At 35.8% G+C, this 27166-nt stretch overlaps 2 protein-coding genes across 6 annotated transcripts in view; one reads left to right on the top strand and one right to left on the bottom strand.

The window, feature by feature from the left end:
- Positions 1–2257: 2257 nt before the first annotated feature.
- LOC129721499 (multivesicular body subunit 12B) lies at positions 2258–5465 on the bottom strand. The gene is made up of 4 exons (XM_055674153.1): positions 4587–5465; positions 4105–4255; positions 3858–4034; positions 2258–3792 (listed from the first exon to the last, which is right to left on the bottom strand). Exons 1-4 carry the CDS (start codon positions 5045–5047, stop codon positions 3673–3675), a joined length of 909 nt encoding a protein of 302 aa, XP_055530128.1. The 5' UTR covers positions 5048–5465; the 3' UTR covers positions 2258–3672.
- A 4803-nt stretch (positions 5466–10268) lies between these two features.
- LOC129721143 (neurogenic protein mastermind) overlaps positions 10269–27166 on the top strand; it is a 31646-nt gene continuing 14748 nt past the window's right edge. For 4 of the 5 annotated variants that reach the window (XM_055673337.1, XM_055673342.1, XM_055673339.1 and 1 more), the window contains exon 1: positions 10269–11344. The gene's annotated coding sequence lies outside the window, so the exon portion shown is untranslated. The remainder of the gene's footprint in view (positions 11345–27166) is intronic. The other variant, XM_055673338.1, reaches the window with a different exon arrangement.

Consider the following 27166-nt stretch of genomic DNA (forward strand, 5'->3'; position numbering starts at 1 on the left):
TGGGTGTCACCCCTTAGAGGGTGACACCCGGGGCGGACCGCCCCCACCACGCTACGCCAGTGTTACTACGAAAGACTGTAGAAATATTTCACATAAATTGGTTGCCGCTTGTGTTGACTTAACCCATTTCCCGCGGGTAATGCCATATGGCATCACCTGACATATAAACTTTGATAACAGTTTAACAACTATACTTGAAATTTCTAACGAAGAAAGTATTCTAAGCAGCTAGAGAACAGATTGATTTTAATGATGCATGCGGTTGCTGAATAATAAGAGTTTAAATGTTATTTCTCGATGTAAAAACTGATTTCTCTCCGCGGGAATAGGGTTAAGCAAGCGTGCACACCCATTAGCAAAGACAAAGACCGTTCTACGAGAATAAGTTAGTAGGCGATAAGATCACATGGTGGCGCATGAGTGTAACGTTTCGAATGAGGACGAAGATTTTTCAGGATCTTTGTTCGAAGAGGCACGTCTGTTTGTCTGTGCTATGGATAAAATAAAAATAAATAAATAAAAAAAAAGATTTATTGTAAAATTAACTTTTCTTTTAGCTTATTTCCTTTTCTGGTATTTGAGCCAATGGGAATATACTCACTTACGTTTACTTTCGGGTCTAGTCGCCCCTTACGCCCGTCGAGCTCTAGACAGCACACATCCAACGCGTGTATGATCTACCACAATAGATCAAGCAATGGTCGCAGTGGTTCAGTCTTCTACAAGGGAAAAAAATGATCTACCTCGAAGTCGTCGGCCTCTATCCTGGTCTCTACTAAGTATTATCTTTGCCGGTCGCTCATCCGTCATACGTGTTATGTGGCCAGCTCGCTGTAACCTTACCAGGCACTGGCGTAACGTGGTGGGGGCGGCGGGGGCGGTCCACCCCGGGTGTCACCCTCTAAGGGGTGACACACATGAGGAAAATTTTTCATATTTGTCACCTTCAAAATGGTGATATTCGTGAGATTAACTATCAATTAGGTGGAAGTCGCAGTGAAACGTTTGAAAATTATATAAATTTGCTTTTAAGAGTATAATATCAACAATTTTTTCAAAAATAGGCAGATTTAGTACAATTGAAAACGAACGTGCTAACTCTCACAATTTTAGATAACAATATGGTTTCACTGCAACCTGTAGGGGAGAGAGAGAAAGGGGTGACACAAAACTTTTCCGCCCCGGGTGTCACCCGGTCACGCTACGCCACTGTTACCAGGCATATCCAAACCCTCCACACCAGCTTCGCACAAGCTTGTTTTGAGCTTTGCCACGGGGCATGTTCGTAACCCTTTATCGTTTATACAAAACTAAAACCCATAGTGAAGCTGCCCCTCGGCAGCTTCGGCAAACACCGGCCCGAGTGTTCCCGACTTCTTGAGCTGGCCTACACGTGTTTTCTCAAACGCTTTATTTTCACGAAAGGGGCCATCCACATACCACGTGGATAGATTTTTAACGATTTTGAATCCACCTCCAAACCGCACTGCGGTATTCACCAACAAAGGCTTCCTGTAACGACCCAAATCTATGGTACAGGATACGAGGAAAATTTTCCAGCGCGTCACACGGTTTGCTGGTTCTAGTCCGTCTTTTTTACGCGGTCTCTTTTAACTACTTCAATGGAAATATATACTACGCATACAAAGTCTGTGCCGTTCTGGTGTCGGAATAGATAGCAGCCTATTACAGAAGACGAGGCTCGCCTCGCCTCCAATTACTGAAGAGGCAAGCAAAATGTTGTATTACGAAACGCGAGCTGGTGCCAGCTGAGTCACGAACAAGTCTACTTAAACGTGCAATACCAAAACTGGTCAGGCGAATAATTTGCCCAATCTCAATTTGGTTCTCGCTAAGTTAATTGGTTCGTTCTCGAGATAAATTTCGAGAACTCGAAACGAAACGGTTTTTTTATCTGAATGAGTAAACGAAATAGTTCATGGAAATACATAATCCTGGGAATCGTCGTCATTACAAATCCTTAACGGATTAACTTATACTGCATTCCGTACAGTTCTATAAACGCTAAGAAAATTTGAAATCGGCCACTCACCTGCATTTATTTTTCGTCATCGCATATTGTTAGCCAGTATGACAAAAAGAGGCGTAGTTTCGTGTCAAAAAATAAAGTTTTGTGAAATTTGTCACTTTTGGTATAGCAATCAAAATATCAGTTAAGCCGGAGGGATAAAAATGACATGTTATTGGCGATCGAAATTTTTATTTTGTTGTTGTCATCATAACATAAAAAAATGAGTTTTTCATTTGTTTCAATAGATATTTTATGATATATACCTTATAATAAATCCAATATAATAGTATACAAATAAACAGTGTAAATTGATGATAAATCGATGAAATGCATTAACTACCAATTAATGACTAATACTCAATTGCTGGGATTCTGTTTGGTTTACACGTTAATCAACGTTGGCGTCACCTTAGTATACCTGATAATTTTGTTTTCAATCTTTTGAAAAATGACATGTTGATCCCAACGCAAAATATGTATGCACAGCTAGTTTCGTTACACAGAAATGCATGTACCTATGTGTGTTTGGCGACTGAAATGGGTATACTATCTTCAACGTTTTTTTTTTATTCTCAATTGTTCAATGTTTTCATGGTATGGCTAGAGCTAGGTAGAATATTTCTGCTGCAGAATATTTATATGTTATACAAAACAACGTATAAGCAGTTCCAACTGTTACCTTCGAAGCTCTTCATTATATTATAGAGAACAATTAATACATGCTTGATAAAAAGAATAAAATGAAAACGAAACAGGTTGACATGCTATCATGTCTAGATTTGTTGAAATAGAATTGAACAAACTGGATATTCAAAACACACTCAAACAATGTAAATGGTTCCAGGTTGGTGCATTGCCATTTTTAAAATACAAAACGGTAACTCTAATAATGGAAAAACCCTTAACCAGCAATTGACATTTTTTAAGTTTTTTTTTTTTGAGTTTTTTATTATTTTGATTTATTGAAAGAACCAACTGACTGCATATTAGAAGCAAAAGCCTACTTGTGTTTGCTTCTGTTCGGTTGAAATAAAGATAGTTTGTTCTTGTCTATCACTGTACCTCCCCCAAATACATTCATGCTATTTTAGTACCTACTTATTAAAGAATAAAGCGAAGGACACGTTCGATTTGGTTTCAATACTAAGTATGAAACTGAAATTTCTAATTTTTATTCAGTTTTATTTTTGGAGAACCGGGCAACTCTATGAGATCCTATTCGCTATCTGTATATCAATTCTTTATGGTTACTGTGTCGAGTTAATACAGTCAGTCTGCAAAGAAAATTAAGGTCTAACATCGCTATTACTACTACTTGCTGATTGCTTTATCAGTTTAGTGATACTTTTATTTTTAAACAAATGTTAACCTCCCTTAGAAAAACAGATATATTTTATTGTTATGCGCCTTTCGTATAAGTGATAACAACAAGATTATACCCTTTACCGGAAGACGCATAGTTTCAGATCACTACATACTATTTGCAGCAAAAAACTGATAATCTAACCATACAGATTGGGACAACATGAATGGAAGTTCGTCGGATTAAGTGGGCAGGATTTCAAAAATACTTTTTTTAAACATTAGATGAGCATACTAACGTTCACATTCCTTGGCCAAAGTGTACGCACAGCCATTAGCTAATGGAAGAACGGGTTAGTATTATGAGCATTCGTTGTCTTGGTTGTGCAGAGAATTTGCCGTTCCAGATGAAAATCGTACTCTAGTTTGGTATCACTGACAACATGCAAGGGAGGGATCTAAAAATGTAGAGTACATTAATCGATACACCGCCAGACATTAACCACAGTAGAGTAGCACTCACCTCAGTAGAGTACCTGCACAAAGCAGGATTTAGTACAAATGGCACTTCTTCCATTTCAGCGTGAATATTTAGAGTTCCTGTGGAATAAGCTGGCGGTTTTGGGGCAGGCCGCTTCGGTGACAATTGATATGATGGCAGTAACTGTTCATAATCATGATCGAGAATTTCGGATGGCACCTTAAACAAAACAAAGAACAAAAATTAACTAACTAATAAAGGAATAAAACTATATATAAATAAGACATACCGGATAAAGCGCTTTTTCCTGACTGGCTTGAATTTTCAAATCTTCTATGGTTTTTTCGAGATCCGAAATACTCTGTCTTGAAGGCACACCTGGTGGTGCACGATGAGCTATTAATGTTGTTTTGTAGCAAATTAATATACCATTGATGTCACTGAAATAGAATTATATTGGAAATTTCAGATTTCTCACATTTTCCAATAAAAAATAGTATTGAATACAGATTTTTAATTTTGATACACATTCCAATTTCGCAGGTTATATTTTTTTAATTGTGGTAACGGGCTCAAAATATGGTGCTATCAATTTTGGGTATTCGAACATAGTGCTTGTTACTCTAAGTCGATGGATGAGCGTTTTAATACTGTTTTTTTTTTTTCAAATATTTCGTTGCTAATTTACTTGATAAATAAAACCTAAATCAGATATTTGTATAAATTTTTATGTTAAAGGAATAAAATGGACAAAAACATGAGTGCGCTTACCCAGCTAATGTAAACCCTTCGGGAGCCTGTCGCAATCTAGAGCATAGTATGATATCAGTAATGGCCTGCTTGGCAACACCTTTCTTTGCCAGTCGATAAACAAGCTGTTTTTTGCGCCAGGCTTTTTGCTCAGTGTCAGCCGTTCTGGTAAGCTGGGAGAATCCTTCTGGTAAGGCTTCTTTGTCACCAATTACCCTTAGCGTTTCAAGTATGTAGTCCGGCAGTCCTTCCGTCTTGGATTGGCATAAATAGCGAGCTGTTTTCTTCCCAAACAAAATATTCTCTCGCCACAGATCAGCATCCTGATCTTGGTCATAGGTTTTATTTATAACTTGAAAGTTTTTTGGACACTTTTCGTAATCTTCAACTAACTGTAGAGAAGTGATTGGCCTATTATCAGGTAGAACACAAATAATCGTATTGAGAATATTTTTTTGTTGTTGTGTTTTTGTTTTTAGCATGTTGATCGGTCTTTTATCAAATGCAAGCTACTGGTGAATCAGAGCTGAGATTTGCTTAAGGTATTGAAATGGATTTTATTGGCATCTAATTAAGCTTGATTACTCATGTGAGTCACACTGGATCAACTCCTACCAATCAATTTGCTTCGGGATTCCCAGCATTATCACCATTTGCACTCAACACTAAAAAACTACTTTTAACTTTGCTCCATAACTGACATGAAGGAAATTGTACTGTTCTAGATTTTTTCTTAATAAAAAACGAATTTCACCCGAAATAAAATTCTCATGAATATTAATAACACAAAGGAAAAAGTTGAATAAATACCATAAAAGTGTGCAAGAATGCTGCTACGAAAATATTAGTAGGTGAGCTCCTACCAAAGAACTAATGCTCGTTGACAGCAACCGACACCGTCACCGAAATCGAACAAAAAGTAAGGCATCATTTACAAATCACGTTCGATACTTTTCAATAGGGTTGTCACTCAACCTCACTGATTACCCAATAAGAATAAAAGAGCGGTGAGGAGGAGGGTGCATTTTTCTAGTATTAGTAAATGATTCAAATGTAAACAACTAGACGAACTCAATGGTGAACCCAAATAGCTACGTCACTATTTGGCATCAACTTTGGGTGGAGGGGGGCGAGCAGAGGGGCGCGTGCAAATGTTAGTAGGTTTCCTCCTCACCTCTCTTTTATGCTCATTGCTGATTATCACACTTATAGCAAATTTCTTTATTCCACTGTGTGCGGGCAAAACTGTCGAGGAATAATGAAACGTCATCGCCATTTAAGACGCAAGTAAGAAAGAGATGCCAAATAATTGTTCACGAACATAGCACGTGCGGTGGTGGGTTGAAGCTGACAAATTTTACAGTGCGCTTCGGGCAGCACGGCAGGTCAAAACTGGGTCAAAATCGAGCGAATAAAGAAGGGTTTTGACAGCAGTTAGTGCGCTTCCGGTCAAAACGAAGTGCGCTGGTGGAATAAAGAAATTCGCTATTAATTTATCTCGGCAAACTTCCCAACAGCTGATGAAGCTCGGCGAAATTTCTAACAAATGTCAGCAATATATTTCGACGAACATTTAGCAAATATATCGATCTACCGTAAACCAGCAGGTATTAAATTTCGTTTGCCGAAGTTCTTGATAATTCTGCCGAAAACTTGTAGAACATTTCGCTGAATTTATCAGCTGTTGAGTTCTCGGCAATAAAATCTAAGTGTGCTCCATTTGATTCTGTATTGGTGTGATGCATTAGTGTTAGTGAGATAGTTTTCTTTGTTAGATGTAAGAATTTTTTGTTAGCTGTAAGAATCTCGAACAAAAAATAAATAAACAGAGATGAATTCTACGCACACTATCTTAGATTGCAATGGTGCTAATGTTCGTGAGACCTTGCTCGGAGAACTCTATAGAGTTCTCCAGGCGCGTTTGTATTAGAGCGATGTATTCGATTTTTCTTTGTTAGCTGTAAGAATTTTTTGTCACCTGTGAGAACAGTCATCTAAAAGAGAGAATAATAAACTAAAGAGTTCGATTCACACTCTCACAAATTTCAATATACAGTGTAAAGCGAGCCGTGTCGTAGTGTTCGTGTGTTTTCGCTTGGAGAACTCTGTAGACCTTTTCAATCGTGCATGTATTGGTGCACTTTACACGTAGGGTTACCATTTGGTCGGAGTTAAAAATCAGGACTTTCTTTGCGGCACAAATTTGATCTAACCTAGTTTTTTGAGATATCAATAAACAAAAGTTGAAAATCAGGACTTATTTTTTGCGGCACAAATTTGATCTAAGCTATTTTTTTGAGATATCAATAAATAACCCACGTTATCTGATATTTGCACTACTACATACGCAAAAACACTCATTTAGTTATTTAATGTATTTCTCGGACGATTCAATTCTGCAACTTTGATTTATCAGGCGTTAGTAGATACTTTAGAATGTAGCACACGTAAACTGTTTGAAATTATATTTAACAATTGACAGATGTTTAACGGTTCCAACGACTAGACAATTTCTCCCGTCAAGATTCAACCAAAGAAAAAATACCTACGTTCGAAAAGAGTCGCCTTCCTCCCGGAGTCCAGAAAAAAGTATTGAACACCCGAGCAACTCAATATTTACGTTAGACCACGCATGTTGTGAAATAGCCTCTTCCTTCACGTTCAGAATAGGCGAACAAACTACAGTAGCTTCAGCACGATAACCGGTCTCCAACGTCATTTTCATCGTTTCGCTACAAGCTTCGATTTCGACACCAGCCGCGAGATGCTGAAGACCCGCTTTCTGACTTTAGCACGTAATATTTAGCATAGTACAATCATTTGGGCCACAAGGCCTGTTGATGTAATTTTTACAAATAAACAAATAAACAATCTCAACATATCTGAATATCCGGCATCATTCAGAAAAATGCGAAAATATGAAAAATAAATCAGGACGCTCCAAGCGGGCCTCAAAATCAGGACATGTCCTGCTAAATCACGACGGATGGTATCCCTATTTACACGGTGTAAGTCGGGTGGAAAATGAGGCCAACAAAGTGCTACCAAAATACCTGCATTGACTGCGAAATTTTTATTTTCTTCCGCTGACTTGAAAGTTAATTTATTCCTGCGCGGGTTGTGTGATTGGTTTACGGATTGTATCTTACAAAATGAGTTTATTATTTCCAGTGCCGAGCAACTAAAAAAAAACTGCAAATTTCGACTTTCTTAACCCCGGTAGAATTAAGCAAGAGTTATTTATGAGGCAAACAACCCGCATTTAGTGTGCGTGACTGAGTTGCCATAAAGCTCTATTGCTGATAAAATTGGGTTGTTAAGCTATATCAGTTTTTTAATGTCATCTGAAAGAGCTCCATTTTCTTAGCAAAATGTGATTTTCAAAAATTTTCTATCGTTTTCCTTCAATTTTTAAATCACGAATTAAAACTGCTCAAAATCTGCTCGAAATCGCTACAATAACAGTTCGCCCACATACATAAGGCATACATAACACTGGCGTTTTTTCCTGGTACACGTTGCCCCATAGTACTCCGTATCTCGCCCTGTCAAACTGCTCGATAAATAATGAACAAAATGAAATTTCTTTTTCTCGGCCTTATCGAGCTCCAAAGAAAACCTAAAAGGAACTGTCAAAAAGTTATTTACAAAATCAATGCAGCATTTTTCGAGTAGAAACGAGACAAATGTAGGGCTGCGCAGGTACACTGCCTTCAAAAACAACTCAAATAGTGATTTTATTCAGGGTGTGGCACCATTCGAGTAGTTCATTTAGTACCAACTTTTTTGGAAGATTTCTTCCTGAGTGTTACGTATGTCTTATGTATGTGGTTTGCCCATATACCAACTGTCATTGTAGCGATTTGGAGCTACAGTTGCCTTTAGATAACTGCTAATTTAAAATTATTAGCGTTGAAGCATTTCACAAGATTCGCGTTTCGTCAGATTCCATGGGCCAACCCTACAGATTTGCCACCGTACCCGTCACGCTGCCTTTTGATTGGCTTGCAAACTTTGTCCGACAGACGGCTTAAGCTACAGCGAATGTTCGTTTTTGACATTCTCACTTGCCGTATGAATTTTCAAGCTTTACTGCAAAGCATCAACATCCTCGTCCCATTTCGTACTCTTCGATACCATGATGCACTTTGGCTCCAACTTTTTGGCATTCGTGCTTTTAACGCTGTTTACGACTATTTCGATTTTTGTATTAGTAGAGATGTTTTTGTTAATAGAATAAGGCATTTATTTTAAGCAACAGTCTGTACGAAATTTTCGAAGACATAGAACAAATAAATAAAAAAATAAACATTGTTGAAACTCTGGAAACATTTCAAAAGGACTCTTTCATTTCTCTTGGTTTTTTTTTTCGATTTCGTTTACTTGTTGTCTCTGTACTCTAGATGGGAGATTATAGATCTCCACTATTAATCAATGAAGCAAAATCACCATGTTATGTTGTTTCAATTTCCGTAATTACTATAAGAGAAAAAAAAATCTTGTGCATTGTTTGGCTAGCTTTCATTACTCAGCGAGGCAGTGCATAGTAGATCACTAACAATATTTTGTGACCTAGCGTTAAATAGATCATTTTACGAACTGACAGCTGTCACGTACCTTGTTGACATTGATGTTGTTTTTACTTGCGTTATGTCAGCGTTTCCGAGCTTTCTATCAAAATTTTATTCATGAATTAAGTTCAAAGCGTCTCGTGAAATGGTCTATTGTAGTGATGAACTATATCTTCGCCTACATATTGGTTATGTAAAGTAGTTACTGAAACGCAATAAACTATGATGCGGAAATATAAATACCAAATTGATTAATCGATTGCTTATTTTGGTTTTCTGCTATTTTTGCCACTATTCCATTACAAAAATACATTTCGACATCATTGAAAACAAAAATGGTAGTGACGGACCCCCTCTAAATTTTGGCATGTGTCAAGTGTCGCGTTCATCAAACGGCATTCGATAACTGCAACGTAAACATGTTGCAGTTATCGAACGACGACTGTATTTTTATTTTTCATTTAAACATTGAAGGGCAATGATATTAAATTTAAAAAATATCACGTTTTGCTAAAAAAATTACACTTTTTTACCTGATATATAAAAATCAGAAATCCGTGAGGTTGGGTTATTTAGCTATACCATAGTTTTTTATATAATCTGAAAGTTTCTTCACAAAACGTGATTTTTAAAAGTTTTCTATAGTTGTCCTTCAATTTTTTAAATCACGAATTAAAACTGCTCAAAATCTGCTCGAAATCCCTACAATGACAGTCAGCCCATACCAACTGTCATTGTAGCGATTTTTATTCGTCATTTAAAAACCGAAGGATGATACAAAATTTAAAAAAAACCCGTTTTGCTCAGAAAAACCTTTTAGCTGGTATAGATAAATCAGAAATCCGTGAATTGCTAAACAACCCAATTTTATAAAATGAGTTTGTTTACTTCTTTCAACCACGAAATCAGCTCAGACAGAGCCAGCTTTCCAGCATGGGTTCAAAGTTCGTGTATATTTTAAGTAGAGTGTAAAGCATCACTATGTGGCCTATGTGGCAAATTTTGACATTTCAATGCATTTTGCTTGCAATTTTATCTAGATGATACTCATGTTTCACAAACACTATAAAAGTGACCATCGTACCAAACTAGTGAAGTTTCACTTATATTTTCTGGCTGGCAACGCCATTTTTGTAGACCTCACAAATTCGTCTCCTGTCAGCAGCAGCAGCAGTGAAGGTGCGTACAACCAATCGGAAAAGTTCGGATTTTCTGTTGCAAAAGGTATTGAGCCGTGCTCAAAATATTCGGATTTTCTCGCCTGAATCCCGCCGTGTCGGTTGAAAGTGATTTACAACGGTTTTTACCGCGTTTTCGAAGTGATTTTTGTATTCAAAGAAAAGGAAATTTTTCTTCATTGCCTCACAACCCGGTTGCAAAGATCAAGAGTTTCTTCTTATTCAGTGCTTTCTGCATCCTACTCACACACGCACTGCGAGCTGGTGAGGTTCTCTTTTTGATGACCGTATATCGCGACGACGACGATTGCTTTTGAATGTATGTATGAGCTGTCGGGCTTTGAGTTGTAAAGAAGTGGAAATCAAGGTAAAGCAAACGCTTTTGCCTATCGATTTTCGTGAATAATTTTTTTTTGTGAAAATTGTACGTGTAAATCGTGAGGTTGATCTGTCAGGGATCAGTAAGGATTTCCGAAAACGTACAGCTGAAAAGCAAAGTACCTGCAGTAGCATTCCGTGCTGTCGCTTGTCAGTGGCGTGTGTGCGTGTATCGTGTCGGTGTGCGTGTTACAAGTACATAGTGGGTTGTGTTTCCGGCGGTGGTGCGCGGAAGAAGCACTCGCTTTTTTTTTGTCTTACGAAGAAGCAAGTGGAAAAGCAGTGAAAAAGAGAGGCGGCAAGAAGAAGAGGCTAGAGCAGAGATTTCCCGTTACGAAGTGGAGTGCAAAAGATTATTAAATTTACAGCTCCAGATTTTCTAGAGGAATTCTTGACTCGAGGTGAACTCCTTACCCCGTCACATTCGGGCCGCGAACGGACAGACGGAATAAAGTTTTCCTGTGGGCAGCGAGTTCATAAATTTCTTACACTGCAGACGCAAAAAAATAAAGTTTTCCATTGTTCGAAAACCGCAAACGTCATCTCACGATTTGGAGTACAAACGGCGTGAGAATATTATCGAATTTTCTGACGAATACAGCGATCTTCGGGCAGCAGTAGTTTAGCTCACGAATTGACCTAGGATCTGCCGGTAATTTTTTAAAAATTATTTTTGATTCTTTTGTTCGTTTATATATATTGTACATAGAATGCTCTACTTTTATCTGAGTTCATAGTTGAGCTGGAAACTGTGAATTCTCACAAGCGCAGCATCACGCAGTATATAATATAATAATGCTCAATCTTGATTTGCTGCTTGCTTCAGTCTCACTGGTCTTTGGAATTAATGGTGTTTGCTGATAGAAAACCAAATCAATAATTAACTATAACAAATGTACATATCTTGTGTAAAGTTTTAAACACAATCGAATTGTTCAGTATGTTAACTGCTTTTGTGCGATTGAATAAACTGTAACCGATATTATTTTATATTTGGACAATTACTAAGGCACTATTGTTTTACAGAGTTATTTAAAATTACTCAATGTTCAACAACGTTTATTTCTAACGAAATTTCTTGACAAAATATGTATATGGTTATCGAAAGCGTTTTTTGTATTTGCAAACATGTTTGAAAAGACATTTGCATTCGAGATAATTTTGGTACTAGCACCAGAATTACCATTCGTACTATACATACTTTTAAAAAGACATTGTTTGTAAGACTATTACTGTTATCTTAAATATTCTGATATTTATTTTGAAAAGCTGTACCTGTTTTGATTTTGTTTTTACACATTTCTCTACAACACCTGAAATTCGAAAAGCCGCATTACATTGGCATTATTTTGCTTTTTAATAATTAACAAAACCGTTTTCAAGTCGTCATACCTTGCCATTGGAGTGCAGATATAGAAAAACGAAGCTGAAATGAGTTTGGCTCAGGAAAGCGAGACAGTTTGGATTGTCTAAGTGCGCGTGATAGCGGGCAATGACGATGTCGGCCACGTCTGTTTGTGCGAACGTGTGTGAAGTATCGTACAAACAGACAGGTAGGTGTGTGTATATGCAGAATGACGTTCTTACGGGGGATCTCCGTTGCCCATTCATATCAATTCCGTGTCGGCTGTGCAGCGTTGTAACTTCAATGACAGCCAGACGAAAGAGCTGTTTTTTTGTTTTTTTTTTGTTTCTATCGCTCGGTGAAGGTAAGTGAGCTTCACGATTGTAAGTAAGAAAGAGATGTTCCAGAAGAAGATTGATATACTTTCTGACCGAATTTGTGTTGGTGGCGTTTGCTGAGTCATATCGTCATATCTAACGCTGAAGGAAGTTTCGTTAGACTTATCTACTGTGATTTCCCCAACTAGATGGCAATAAAGTACATATATTGATTTATACCATTAATATCCGGGAATAAAAAATCGTTAAATACGTAATTGAAATACCTAGATATCATTTGAAAGGTTGAGAATAAGAAATGTCAATAGAAGGTTGTTTTGCACAGTTTGTCTTCGTTGGGGGTACCATTTTTCGGCTGCTAAGATCAGTGAAGTTGACTTATACATCGAATGTATGGTAAATTACATGCCCTGAAATCTACTGCACAAAAAAACTTTCAGTAAGTGTTTTATATATTGTACTAGGTGTCGAACCTGCCAGACTAATTCGGGAATCATTACTTACTATTTTTGATGCAAATATTCTGGGTACTGACAATTCCCTCGGTACTTGATCTTTCTGTTTATTGAATACAGACTTTACAGCCAACTATTTAAATATTTATTGCTAATTTATATTTATTCATATGAAAGGATTGTTACGCTTTATTAAAGTAGGATAGTGGAATAATTCAAAAAAATCGTTAATATCCATAAAAAATAAAAAAAACATTGTAGAGAACTGTAGGAATCAATTTGCCGCGGACTCTGGCACTTCGAAAAGTAAACATGTGTTATTGAAATTACGTAATCAAAAAAAATCACAATTGGGTCCTAAAGCTATACCAGTTTTTATACATCATTTGAAAAAGCCGCTTTTTGTGAGTAAAACGTGATTTTCAGAAAATGTTTATATTTTTTCTTCGATTTTCAAATGAAGAACAAAATAACTGCTCAAAGGTCTTAGATGACGTTTCGCCCATGTACAGTATATGAGAGAACTGTCATGAAAGGCACTTCGAGCAGTTTTTTATTCTTCATTTAAAAATCGAAGGAAAACGATATACATTTTTTAAAAATCACGTTTTCCTCAGAAAATTGCACTCTTCCAGCTGATATATAAAAATTAGAAAACCATTTAAAACTTTAGGACCCAATTTTGCAAAAAAATTGATATTTCAAATTGTTGAATCGCTATAATTAAACAATTTTTGACGAGATTAAAAAATATTCTCCTATGAAATAGGTGCACTCACATGTTTCTGTTCTATTTTTTTTTGTTATACTTAAATTATGTGAATGCATCAGAGCATCATTGGAAATATAAGAACAAACTGGAAGTTGTAAGAACTACATTTACAAAGTAAGAACATTTACTCGGAGTTCTAAATGAAAGTTTTACTGAATGAAGAGGCAAATTTCTGCTTTGTTATCTCGCGTTGTTTATCATATACCCACGTTCACTTGAGAAGAAGCAACTTTTGCTTGGGCGTCGCCAGTGCAATCCTAGTTTTGCTTTCCTAGTTTTTTCAACCACCACAAAGGCACGAGGCTGTTAACGCGTTTCATTGCTACTTATTGAGAGTTATTGTAATTAAATACATGATTTCTGCCCATAGTGATGTCGATATTTTCGCTGTGCTGATTACAATGACATACTGAGGCGTCAAATGAAGCGAATAAACAGAAGCGTTGGGTGAAGCTTCCTATGACATACTGGAGCGAGCGTCGCAAATGCGTTGTGTTGTCATATTCCTAGATTCCAGCAGCGGTTTCGTTTAAAAGAAATATGAATTCGTCCAATGAAGATTTGTTTGGTTCTTCCAACACGGTAAATCACGTTTTTAGTAAACATAGAGATTTTTTTTATGAAGTAAAATAATATTTCTAAAGTCATTTGCGCTACAGACGTAGTAAAAAATATTAGAAATTATTCTAAATTTTAAACCCGCTAACCCCGAGTAACGTCCAACTAGTTTATGATATCTGTTAGGCTTTGAATAACCCCTGTGAGCACAGCTAGTTACTCAGCGGCTGGCGTTTCGCGACTAAAGAAGTTCAGTATGTCAGGCATGCAATATTAATCAAAAATACCAGTGTTATTTTCCTGACGACCTGAAAATTTTTCCCGATATTTTCTATATTAAGACCAAAATAAAGCGAATATAAAGCACCTGGCGATATCAGGTTTAGTCTGAACATGGTATTACTGCACTAACATTTTTTAAACATTTTAACATTTTGTAAACGAAAATGTATTCTATTTGCTTTTTTTTCAATTACCAAACCAAAACAAAGCAAATGTAAAGCATCTTGCGATGAAAGATTTCGTCTGAACAAGGTATCTGCGCGTAAATATACGCGCGTCAAAACTCTACTCGTTCTGTTTCGCCGCCTCTACCGACGCGTCGTTGCCGCTTAAGTATGACCGGTTTGAGCGTTTCATATAGACGTTCGAAGAAGTAGCTCGGACGCTTTTGCGACGCTTCTTGCTTCGCTCCATTTGACGCCTCAGTATGTCAATAGCCTAACGCATCATGCGATTTGCTAGGCCATTTTTTGAGTAGTAGCTCTGTGAGAGTGTTCCGAAAATATTTTACGAGTTCTTAATTGACGACTGGGTGCATAAAAATTTAGTTGTGATAATAATTTAGTAGATTGCACGCGTTGAGAAATAATGTCATTGGTAAAATAAAGCATTGAAAGTTCGCGGCGTTCTTTAAGTGCTTGTATGTCTATAAGCATGCAGCGTGCTTCATATAAATGCTGTCCAATTTAGCTCACGAAGCGCGTACAAAAAAAACTGGTTTTGGGCAGATTCAATGCGTTCTTCATGTGTGACAATATAAGGATTCCATACAATGCTACAATATTCCAGAATTGGTCGGACGTATGTAATATATAATAGTTTGATTGTATACGGGTCGTAAAAATTATTGCCGAAGCGTTTTATAAAGCCCAGCATACTATTATCTTTGTTTTTATTGTGCTATAATGTTCTATGAATGTAAGTTTGGAGTCTAATACTACGCCTAGGTCCTTTACGATTTTGCATTTTTCTACTTGTTGGTTTCCTAAGAAAATGTCTGTTGGTTGAGTTACTGTTTTTCTGCTGAAGGTTATTAAATTACATCTTTTAATGTTGAGTTGTAATAGACTTTTGTTGCACCAAGTGTAGCATACATTGATTTCGTTCTGAATATTTCGAAGTTTTCTGCATTGATTATTTCTATAAAGAGCTTTATGTCGTCAGCATATACATGCACATATATTGGTTTAAGAAGAAAAGAAATGTCATTCACGTATAATATAAAAAGAAGAGAGCCCAGGTGAGAACCTTGAGGAACCCCAGAAGTTAATTCTATTGGGTTAAAAAAGGAATTCTGAAAGCGAACTATTTGTGTTCGTTTTGTTAAGTATGACTGCAGCCATTCCAAAAATTTTGTTTCCATTCCGTATTTTTCGAGCTTGAAGAGCAATGAAGGTATGCCGATTCTGTCAAATGCCTTGCTGAAGTCCGTATAAAGAGTTTCTACGTGGTTGCCGTTGTCCATTACAGTCAAAGTGAAAGTTACAAATTCCAGAGATTTGTGGTAGTTGAGCGGCCTTTGTAAAAGCCGTGTTGTTGAGTTGTAAGTTGGGTTTTTACTTGCTGAAAGATTTTTCTATTAATTATTGATTCAAATAATTTTGGAATGCATGAAATAATGACAATTCCACGATAGTTACGAATGTCAGATTTAGCGCCAGATTTGCAATTGGCACTAAATATGAAGTTTTCCAGAGTTCTGGAAAAATTCCATTCTCCAGAAGTATAGGTATAGATAGTGCCAAGTTTTTGAGAAAAATTGGAGTTATTCTGTCAGAGGACCTTTCGTAGCGTCTCAATTTTTAGGTGCGTTTTAAATTTTGAATTCGGATATTTGATTGACAGATAAAGAATCCGAATATTCAGGAAAATACGAGAAATATTCACAGCCGCGGTCTGTTTCTTCAAATGTGGTGTATATTACTTAAAAAAAGTGGCAAAAAGACTACATTTTTCATTACTAGTTTGTCCTACGTTACTGTCAAGATGCATTCGTGATGGAAAGACAACATTAGTATCTACAACTTTGCCGAAGACGTGACATCAATCAAACAAAGTTTGTTTATTTGCGTCAATCATAGTAGACTACATCTTAAAAACTATTGCTAACATCACAAATATAGTTATGTAATTCTAGTGTTCAATTTTTTTCTAAGAGCATTATTAAAAAGACTCATCATACTATTAACTGGCCCGGCCCCGGCATATTCTGTTCTATAAGAATTGATTACAAAATTTGAGTTTTCCTAGCAAATTTTCCGAATATATGTGTTGTGAGACTAAATCGTTGACAAGAGTTACCGAAGCAATTTCTCTTCTTTTTTCAAGCGTTTCTATACTAATAAGCATGCAGCACGATTCATAACAAGGGAGAGGAAATGATTTCCAACTTAGTTTTCTTAGTGCATATAACAAAAACTTTTTGTACGGATTCGATTCTATTGGAATGGACGTCTTGATAAGGCGACCAAACAACACTACAGTATTCTAAAATAGATCTAACATATGTAACAAAAAGAGTTTCTATAGTGTACGGGTCTACGAAATGATAATTGAACCTTTTTATAAAACTTAGCATACTGTTGGCTCTATTGATGATCGTATTGCAGTGATCAATGATTGTTAACTTAGAATCCATAATCACTCCTAAATCTCTAATATGATAACACCTTTCTACAATTCGATGTCCAAGAGTGCAACTGGAATGTTCAGGATTTCTTTTCCTTGTGTAGGATATAATATCGCTTTTTGCCTAGAATGGTATAGCAATCACTGGAAAACTCAAAGGTATAAAAGTGCTCCAAAGTGTCGAATCTCGTATATCAATCGACTTAGTTTGACGAGCTGAGCATTTTCTGTATGTGTGTGTGTATGTGTGTGTGTGTGTGTGTGTGTGTGTGTGTGTGTGTGTGTGTGTGTAACGCTCTCCCAATCTCACTCGATTTTCTCAGAGATGGCTGGACCGATCTTCATGGAATTAATTGCAAATGAGAGGTCTAGTTGCCCCATAAGACCCTATTGAATTTCATTGCAATCGGATTTTTAGTTTAGAGGTTATGTTCAAAAATGTGAAAATCACGAAACATCATTATCTCAGAAACTACTCAACCGATTTTAACAAAATTGGTTTTAAATGAACGAGCTACTTAAAAAACCTATAACTTTTGAGTTTCATGAAGATTGAACTTGCGGTTCAGAAGTTATTTAAAGAAACGTGTTCAAGAGAGTGTTTAATCTCACTCATGTTTCTCAGAGATGGCTGAACCGATTTTCATAAAATCAGTGTCAAATGGAAGGTCTAGTTGCCCCATAAGACCCTATTGATTTGTTTTGCAATCGGACTATTACTTTGCCTGTTATGTTTAAAAATGTGAAATCCAGCTATGAAAAGGAACATTTCCCGAAGACTACTCAAACTCACTCACTTTTCTCAGAGATGGCTGAACCGATTTCCACAAAATTAGTGTCAAATGAAAGGTCTAGCTGCCTCATAACACCCTATTGAATTTCAATGTAATCGGACTGTAACTTCGTCTGTAATGTACCGAATTGTGAAAATCACGAAACTTCATTATCTCAGAAGGTACACAACCGATTTGATCAATTGTATTATCAGATGAACAGACTAGTTAAGGGTTAACTGATGTATTATGATTTAACACGTGGTTTCAAAGTTTGGCTGCCCTATACGTTCCCATTTCATTTGATTATAATCGAACTAAGCAACCGTTATGTATTAAATTGTTAATAAAACAACGAAATTCTATTATCTCAAAGATTACAAGACTTATTTGAACATTACTAGTGTCATACGAACGAGTCATCTCTCAAACTTCCAAATAACAAACTTCATAACAGTTTGATATATGGTTCAAAAGTTATGGAAAGAAAAGAAATTCAAAGGCTATTTAAAGCTATACCTGCTTTGATCAATATATGTGGCCACAATATAATTTAAATGTGCTATCGTACCATTTGAATGTTCCCGGTATCGCTCATTACTTTTATTTCGCTATTTATTGAGCATTTACATTACGTCAAATTTCATATTTTATACTTATGTTACAACATCATTATTTTAGAACCCAAAAAGTGAATACACATTTATTGGATTGAAGCGTTCATATGAATCTATTTTTACAAATAATAAGTTTGAATGAGAAAGGCTGGGTCCGACCGATAGGTAGATTAATTTAGGTTTTTTAAGTTGAGATCAAAAGACTTTTTTTACACCAAATGTAGAAAATGTCAACCTCTTGTTGGAATTGTTGGATGTCTGATTTGTTTTTTATTTCCATATACAATTTCATGTCATCGGCATATATCAATACTTTGAGACGATTCAACACAAGGGTACCGTCATTAACAAATAAAATGAAGAGCAAAGAGCCTAAATGGGAGCCTTGTGGTACGCCAGATGTCACTTTTACTGGTACAGAAACGTGTCCCTCAAACCTAACCGTTTGTGTCCTGTCAGATAAGATTCAATCCATCTAAGAAGGCCTGACTCAAATTCCAGTTTTTTTAATTTAAACATAATCATGAAAAAATATCTACTCTGTCAAAAGCTTTACTAAAATCCGTGTATAGAGTTTCCACCAAGTTGCCTCTGTCCATAGACGCAAGAAAGTAATCAACAAATTCAAGTAAGTTGGTAGCCGTAGACCTTCCTTTGTAAAAACCATTTTGGTTACACGTTATGCGGTTCTTTACCTGATTAAATATTTTTTGGTTTACGATAGCTTCTAAAAGTTTGGGGATACATGCTATTATTGCAATGCCACAATAATTTTTGATGTCAGATCTCTTACCTGACTTCAAAATCGGTATAAGAAAAGATTTTTTCCAGACTAATGGAAGTTGTCCGGACGTAAGGGATAAGTTGAAAAGCCAAAACAATGGTTTTACGAAAGCAGGAGCAAGATTTTCCATTAGTGAGGGTAGAATTCCATGTGGTCCTGGACCTTTTGAAGCATCCAGTTCTTTTAGTTACGTTATTTATTTGTTCATGCAAGTGCGAAAAGTCCCTGACTTCGTCGCTATTTTTATAAACGGTTTGGAAGAAACTCGCAAACTTGTTGCAGATTTGCTTTGAGTTAGTACTGGCAAATTCTTCATATTGCATGCGAGATGGGAAGTTACTAGACTTCATTTTATCGTTTGCAAATTTAAAAAACTGTTTTGGGTCTGATTTAATTTTATTTTCTACCCTTGTGTTGTGATTCTCATGCGCTATAGATATTTTAGTATTCAGTTGTTACTTTTTAGTTTGGTATTTACGTAATTGAAGAAGTTCTTACATTCGTTGTTGACAACAAATTAGATTACAATCCGGGCCATTCATTGGCAACGTACTAGAGCATCGGTTTATTCTCAAGCTCTCCACTAGTCCTTCCTTTACGTTGAACTCTACAAAACCTCTACAAAATATCTCTTGACAAAAATAAGTCCCTCTGAAAATAAAACTGGCCAGAGGGACATTCAGTAAAAATCTCTCCAGGGAATTGTAATTGTCGGTAATATTGGCCAGATGCAGCGACGCTCGAGATAGTAAGCGTAAAAAGGAAGCGTGAAAAAAGCATACACACAAGCACGAATTATAGTTCACTTGCTCTCAGTAGTGATATCACAAAGGGTCAATGTTTCTGATCGCAATGATGAGTACATAAAGGAAAAAATGTTCTTGTGCAATCAAGGAATAAATTCACTGTTGATGGTGATTAACAAGTTTATCTCATGAATATGGTTACCATAAAAAACATGAATTACTGAACAAGAATAGAACATTTTTGCAACGGTTATAAGTTATCTTTATGTTCTTTTATCTTCGATGTTCACTAAATAATCGTGAGCATTATATCGAAAGATTACATTCTTAAAACCACAATTTTCTAGAAAAATAAGAGCCGGCGAATGGTTGGGAATTTTTTGTTCATTTACTAAGATTTATGTAGAATCTTTTTTTTTACATTTCAACATTGCTAGAATAAATTTTTAATTTTCAACTTAACAAACAATATACGTTTATTAGCTGTCTTCGTAATATAATATAATATAATAACAAAAGAGAAAAACTTGTTAAGCAAAATCCGAAAATAAATCTTTTAAACTTTAACTTTGTTGTAATTGTTGTAATTGTGTTGTGATTGTAATTGCTGGAACTTGTTGATAATTCTAGAGAAACATTTCAAAAGGTCCTATCTGCTTTGATCGATTTTTTGATCGATCACTCTCATTCAATCACCACAACTTATTTAACACCTTTTATGACACGTTATTTGCACAAGTTGAAAGAGGGGGGATCACTCTAGCCTCCTGAACGAAAACCACTCTTGGGAGAGTTACTAAAACTCAACCATTACCAAAATGAAAAGACGCTCCGAAAAAACGATGAAAGCAGATAGGACCTTTTGAAATGTTTATCTAGAATTATATTCGACATATCGTCGGTTTCGTGCAACACTGGCACAACTCAAAAATCATGGTTTCGAGAAAAACGCGTTTGAAATTTTGCGTCGAAAATCTATTTTTCGATTTTCAAGAAAACTTTGAAGTTTAAGATTACCAATCCTCACTTAACATTTTTAGGTCTATTATGCACATATTATGAGCACGTTGTCCAAGTTAAAACATTTTTTTACTAACTTTATGGAGAAATTTCGATTTGTGCAGCAAAGGCACATCTTCTCATTACTCTGGATTTTTGAAACTGGATTTTTGATTCTGGATTTTTGAAACGGGGTTTCGTGGGATGGAACTTAACTATGTTTCGCATCGTTTGCCATCAAAAACTCAAAAATGCAAAATTTTGAGTTGTGCCAGTGTTGCACGAAGCCGACGATATGTTCTAATGTTGTATGTACCGGCTTCGAAATTATTTTCAGAGTAAAATTATATAAAGTATTTGATTTAATCAGAGTTAAATAAGACAATCAAATGAAATTTTCTTATTTATTTGCCATTATTCGAGAATTGGGATGCGAAGTAACGAATAACTTTGAACTTGGAGTTCGAAAATTTCATTCATGAGCAGAGAAAAATGCATATGGAATTCTGGAAGTGGATCGTTCTTTTTGATCCTCCTCCAGAATTTCATAAACTCATTTGTACAGAGAACGAGTACAAACTTATTGCCATGCTAAATGACGGCAAAAGTAAACAGTAAAAATAACAAACATGTAAGCGCTGTACTAAAACAACTAACTCGAATGTAATAGCCAGTTCTACTGAAAAGGTGTGTTGCAAGTGCACACCAACAAAAGAAAATTTTGTTCGCTTTGTTGTGTACGCTATGCTGCCAATATCGGCAGAATCGAATCGGTGTGATACCGTGGGTAATTAAATGACCTATTATTTTAAATTCAAATCGTTTCGCCTATCGAACACAACGAAATCACAACGTCCCAAAGTTTTCGTATTTTTGTTTCTGGAGGCGTCTTCTAGTTACTCTAGTTTCTTTCTCCAACTTAACCCCTTTTTTCGTTTCTGATAAAGAACGAAATGCAAACGTCATCTTTCGACGTCGGCTGCTATTGATTTAATAATCAATTTCGATTAACCCCCTTATTGTCGTCACAAGTGACATCATTAGATAGAATGAAACTGGTTCTGATTACGACATAGAAAGAAAATCCAAAATTTACTCGAATTCGTAATTTTATGGAAAGTACAGATAATATACACATTTTTTTTCGGATTTACTTCGGATGAAAAAAAAAATCAAAAATATATGGAAAAACCTTGCTAGCTTAGCAATAAAATTTAAACATTCTCATGTAAAAAAAACATCGAATTCAATTTGTGTTAAGGGGTTATATCTACCAAATGCTCAAAAAAGCAAGGCTTTTTGCATGATTTTTTTACAGGACATTTGAGATGTAAGGTATATAAATGATATATCATTGGATTGAGCAACTCTTGCAGAATAGAACAAATATTTTTATTGCTATTTTTGTTACAAAATGGCGGCTGTGCAGCGATTGCCGTGAACCGCTTTTTTTTAAAGGTTGTTCCGCGGCGAGCAGTAGAAGTCGTGCCCAACTCCACCTATAACCAAAACAAAAATTTTTTCATTATCTACTTAAGTGTCGCTAGTGAAGTACACATGATTATATTTTTAGAATTTTTCTTCGCAAAATGGCAACGGTTTGAAATAAAAGTTCTGTTTCGACAAAAAAAAATCGACTTTGATTGTTTATAACTTAAGTTGTTGTTAATCAATCGCTTAAATCGTGTGTACTTCACTAGATAATCTAATGAAGAAGCTACAGTTAAAATTTCAAGCCAATCGGATGTAAACTTTTTCAGTTCTACTGCTCGACGATTTTGAAAACATGGTTTTGAGAAAAACGCGTTTAAAGTTTCATAATGCTATAAATCTTAAGAATCGCAATAACAAAGCCCCTAAAATTTTTTTTAGCTTCAGTCAGCTCTCCCTGCGCCGTAAAATTGTCCTTCCTGGGTTTTATTTTCCACTTCTTCCTTTTTATCATTTGATGTATGGCTGCGTCTAGCCTCTTTCGCGATGTCGGACATGCGATGTTTAGCGACTTTGACACAGTTAGCGCCCGATCCCACGCAAAACTCAAACTTGTCACTCATATTTGAGTACTTTTTAATATAACTCACAGTTAAAAAGTATAGAAGAACTCAAACAAAGAATGTACACAACGAGAACGGCTGATCGACTAAACGAAGGGAAATTGTGAGTAAACACGTTCTGTAGAGACGCTATGACGGTCGAAATTTGATGCAGAGACCTCTATACTTCAAATTTGAAACAAGATAACGTTCGTAGGTAACTTCTGCTAGTTTACAAAGCCTCGAAATAAAAAGAAAAACGAGCATCGCCAAATTGAACAAAAAATGTGATTTTGGAGTATAAAACTGCCGGTACCCGGATAACTGTCCCATAATGAAAAACAACATGTTGAGAAAACGGCGATTTAATATTATCCGTATTTTCGGATTTTCGGTAAATCTGTTCAGAAGCTGTACACTTCCCAGTACAATATAAATGGTCGAATAAGGTTAATTTTGATTTTCACTATTTTGATATGATTTTTATTTTTGACGATCAAAATATCAACACGAGTGTTTAAGTTTATCTTGTCGGTGTTCACCGGTTGTTTGGTATCATGAATATCAACGGTCGCATGGGTAGTATGATTATCAATATAAAGACGGCTGAAAATCGTTGCTTTTGAATATCATGACAGTGAATATTCTCAGCACTGTCCAGAACCAATGACCATAACAGTTTCATGGCACCACAAGTTTATCGTTAAGAACAAAAAACCATGGATGGAATTGGTTTTACGTTATATAACTTGAAAAAAAGACAAGATGGGACAAAATATGCGGGTACATTTCAAAAGTACTCGCATATTTTGTCCCATCCCATATCATTATCATTGGCAACGTAGATTGTACTACAGAAAAACAACATTAGTCTAGGTAATTAAATGACATACTTCTATATGCCTAAAATAACCCTATATACACCAATCTGGAGCAAAATTATATGTTGTAGTTTGTACCACTATGCAGTGGGACTGTAATGCGGGTACTTTCAATATGGGACAAAAACAACTTGGTATTTTTTCCATGTTTTTCCATACAAAAGTATCAATTTTAATTTTTTTCCAGAAAATATGATAACAATTGAGTCGATTTCCGATGATAACTCAAAAGTGACCAAAATCAGTATGGGACAGTTATGCGGGTACCGGCAGAAAAGTTGTTCGGTAAAAATTGATTTAAACGAACTTTGAGCTTAGATCTGTACTTGGGCGATGTAGATTTTGATTCTTGGATAGTTTTAGCATGATTTAGGTCAATAAAAATAAATGACGAAAAAAAATTTTTTTGGTAGATACATTTAACCCCTTAAACATACAGTCGATTGAAGTATATAAAATGTATTTAAATAATGCAAAAAATCAACAATTGAAAATAACGACAAAAAATGAAAATTAAATACTAAAAGGTATACAGTCCTAGGAGTTATAATCCATGGTGACGTGGGACTAAACACTGTAATTAAAGGGATTTATAGTTACAATTTTTGTTCAAACAACATTTATTTGACATGATACAAGAATTTCTGCTAATGCGTTTAAATTAGAAACAACTCTATTTCCTCAAATACCAAATCCAACAATCGTTAGTAAGCGTAAACTTGAATCTATCATTAACAATTAATTTTGCTAGGCGATTGTGAAATTATTGTGAAAATAGTGCACGGGCTACTCGTGGCTTTTTAATCTACCTGTTCAACTACAATTTCTGAAAATCACAGATTGGTGCCTAAGTAATCTCAATCAAGTCCGAAAAAAGCGCAAGTCTCCCTTTTCGTTACTATTTAAAAAAAAAATAGTTAAAAATAGTCATTACATCACTTGGTTTGGTTTTGCCTGACATCTCCTTATGCAATGCACAGGTTGCACCTATGAACAAGTCGTGAAATAGTATCTTATGATTTTCATATTATTATAACTTGACATTCAAACATAAGATTTCTTAAAATTAATAAACTATTACGGAGCAACTGTCATGTAGCTGAATAAGCGAATGCATAAACGAGTCCAAAATTGCAGTAATAATCTAGAACTGTTTTAACGTTGAATTATACATATCTAATTTGAAATCTTGCAGATCAAAATTACTTAATATACGGTCAGTCGGGCGATTAGAATAAAACTGTTGCTTTTATTTTTATTTAACCCATTATTGACCAGGTGTTCGATTTTTCGAACAATACTTTAGAATTTTTTCACGCATAACTGGGATGAGATAAACATATTCCGTTTTCTGTATATACAGTGATAGGCATATATAAAAGCCCACCTTGAGTATTTAGAAACATTTCTCAATTTCTGGACTTTTATATAAAAATCTGCAGCCGTCATTCTACACGATTGTTTGTTATTTATCACTTTTTCAGATAATTAACGAGTTTTGTCATTTTTGTTGGATTTTGTTTACTCCATTACATGACTTCTTGAATGTGTGCAAAAATGCATTGACAAAAATAAAAACCCACTCCCAAAAAATTATATGGAAATCATTGGAAATCTTTGAGTAACTCGTCGTTTTCACATGTTATGACAGCTAGGGCTGTGCGATATTATTTTACAATCACTCAGTGGTTCAGTTGACGCGATATAAACAAAGTGTTGTTCTCATTGGCACATAAAAGTCGATTTTTGTTGTTTGCACAAAGAGTTTTCATCAAAATTAAAATGGGTGGGAAAAAAATCAGCATGCAAGTCCAAAATCTAGTAGATCACGATCATTTCGCAGCGGAAGATTGCAGAGAAGTTTGGAATAAGCCGGGGAGCAGTCTGTAAAATTGTGCAGAAGCATAATACTTACGGTTCGCTTGCTGATAGATCCCGAAGAGGCTGTCGTCGGAAGACCGATCAAAGTGATAAAATATCGATAAAGTGATTCAGGAAAACCTCTCGTTGGCTGTTTCGACTAGAACCGAACGCCGTAGACTAGCTGAGCATGGAATAAAGAGCAAATTCACAAAAAAAATGTGTTGCAATCCTACATCATTCTTTCGCCACAATCTTTCATGCCGCTTCTTGTTGAAAAGCTCAAATTTCGAATCATCAGTTCAAAGTACTTTTTTCCAAAAGTCTTTCGTTTTGTTCACATGTTTCCGGGCAAATTCCATCCGTTTCAGTTCATTTTTCTTGCTAATGAATAGACGTTTTTCTGTGAATCTGCTCTTGAGTCCATGCTTAACTAATCTGCGGCGTATGGTTCTAGTTGAAACCGCCAACGAGAGGTTTTCCTGAATCACTTTGACCGATGTTTTTGGAGATTTCTCCACTTCACGGATGATTCGTTGTTTCGTCCAGCTATCGGTCTTCCGACGACAGCCTCTTCGGGATCTGTCAGCAAGCGAACTGTAAGTATTATGCTTCTGCACAATTTTACAGACTGCTCCCCGGCTGATTCTAAACCTCTCTGCAATCTTCCGCTGCGGAATGATCGTGATCTACTAGATTTTGGACTTGCATGCTGATTTTTACCCAACCATTTTAATTTTGATGAAAACTCTTTGTGCAAGCAACAAAAATCGACTTTTATGTGCCAATGTGAACAACACTTTATACCGCATCAACTGAACCACTGAGTGATTGTAAATAATATCGCACAGCCCTAGCTGTCATAACATGTGAAAACGACGAGTTACTTAAAGATTTCCAATGATTTCCATATAATTTTTTGGGAGTGGGCTTTTATTTGTGTCAATGCATTTTTGCACACATTCAAGAAGTCATGTAATGGAGTAAACAAAATCCTACAAAAATGACAAAACTTGTTAATTATCTGAAAAAGTGATAAATAACAAACAATCGTGTGGAAAGACGGCTGCAGATTTTCATTTAAAAGTTCAGAAATCGAGAAATGTTTCTAAATACTCAAGGTGGGCTTTTATTTATGCCTATCACTGTAGCTGGGAATGTTAAGTACCAGGCATTCCTCCCCTCCCATTTCGTAGGGAGGGGAGCGTTTTGCACAAATTTGTTCGACAACACATTTTTTCAATAATTGAGGCTAAAGAAAACAATAGAAACTTTTGATAATAATATATTCAAGTAGCTAACAGATGACATTGTTTTTGTACCATTTATCAATTTTCTGCAAACATTTTTTCTACGCTTGGGCCCACTGTTGTGGAAAATGACCAGTTAAAAATTCGGTTGTG

The sequence above is a fragment of the Wyeomyia smithii genome, chromosome 2 (assembly GCF_029784165.1).
Source record: "Wyeomyia smithii strain HCP4-BCI-WySm-NY-G18 chromosome 2, ASM2978416v1, whole genome shotgun sequence".
Classification (NCBI taxonomy): domain Eukaryota; kingdom Metazoa; phylum Arthropoda; class Insecta; order Diptera; family Culicidae; genus Wyeomyia; species Wyeomyia smithii.

Coding starts and splice junctions, on each gene's coding strand:
- LOC129721499 (XM_055674153.1), bottom strand. CDS start 5,047: ATGCTAAAAACAAAAACACAACAACAAAAAAATATTCTCAATACGATT. Junction 4,035..4,104: donor AGGAAAAAGCGCTTTATCCG/GTATGTCTTATT, acceptor GTTTTGTTTAAG/GTGCCATCCGAAATTCTCGA. Junction 3,793..3,857: donor TGTGCAGGTACTCTACTGAG/GTGAGTGCTACT, acceptor CTACATTTTTAG/ATCCCTCCCTTGCATGTTGT.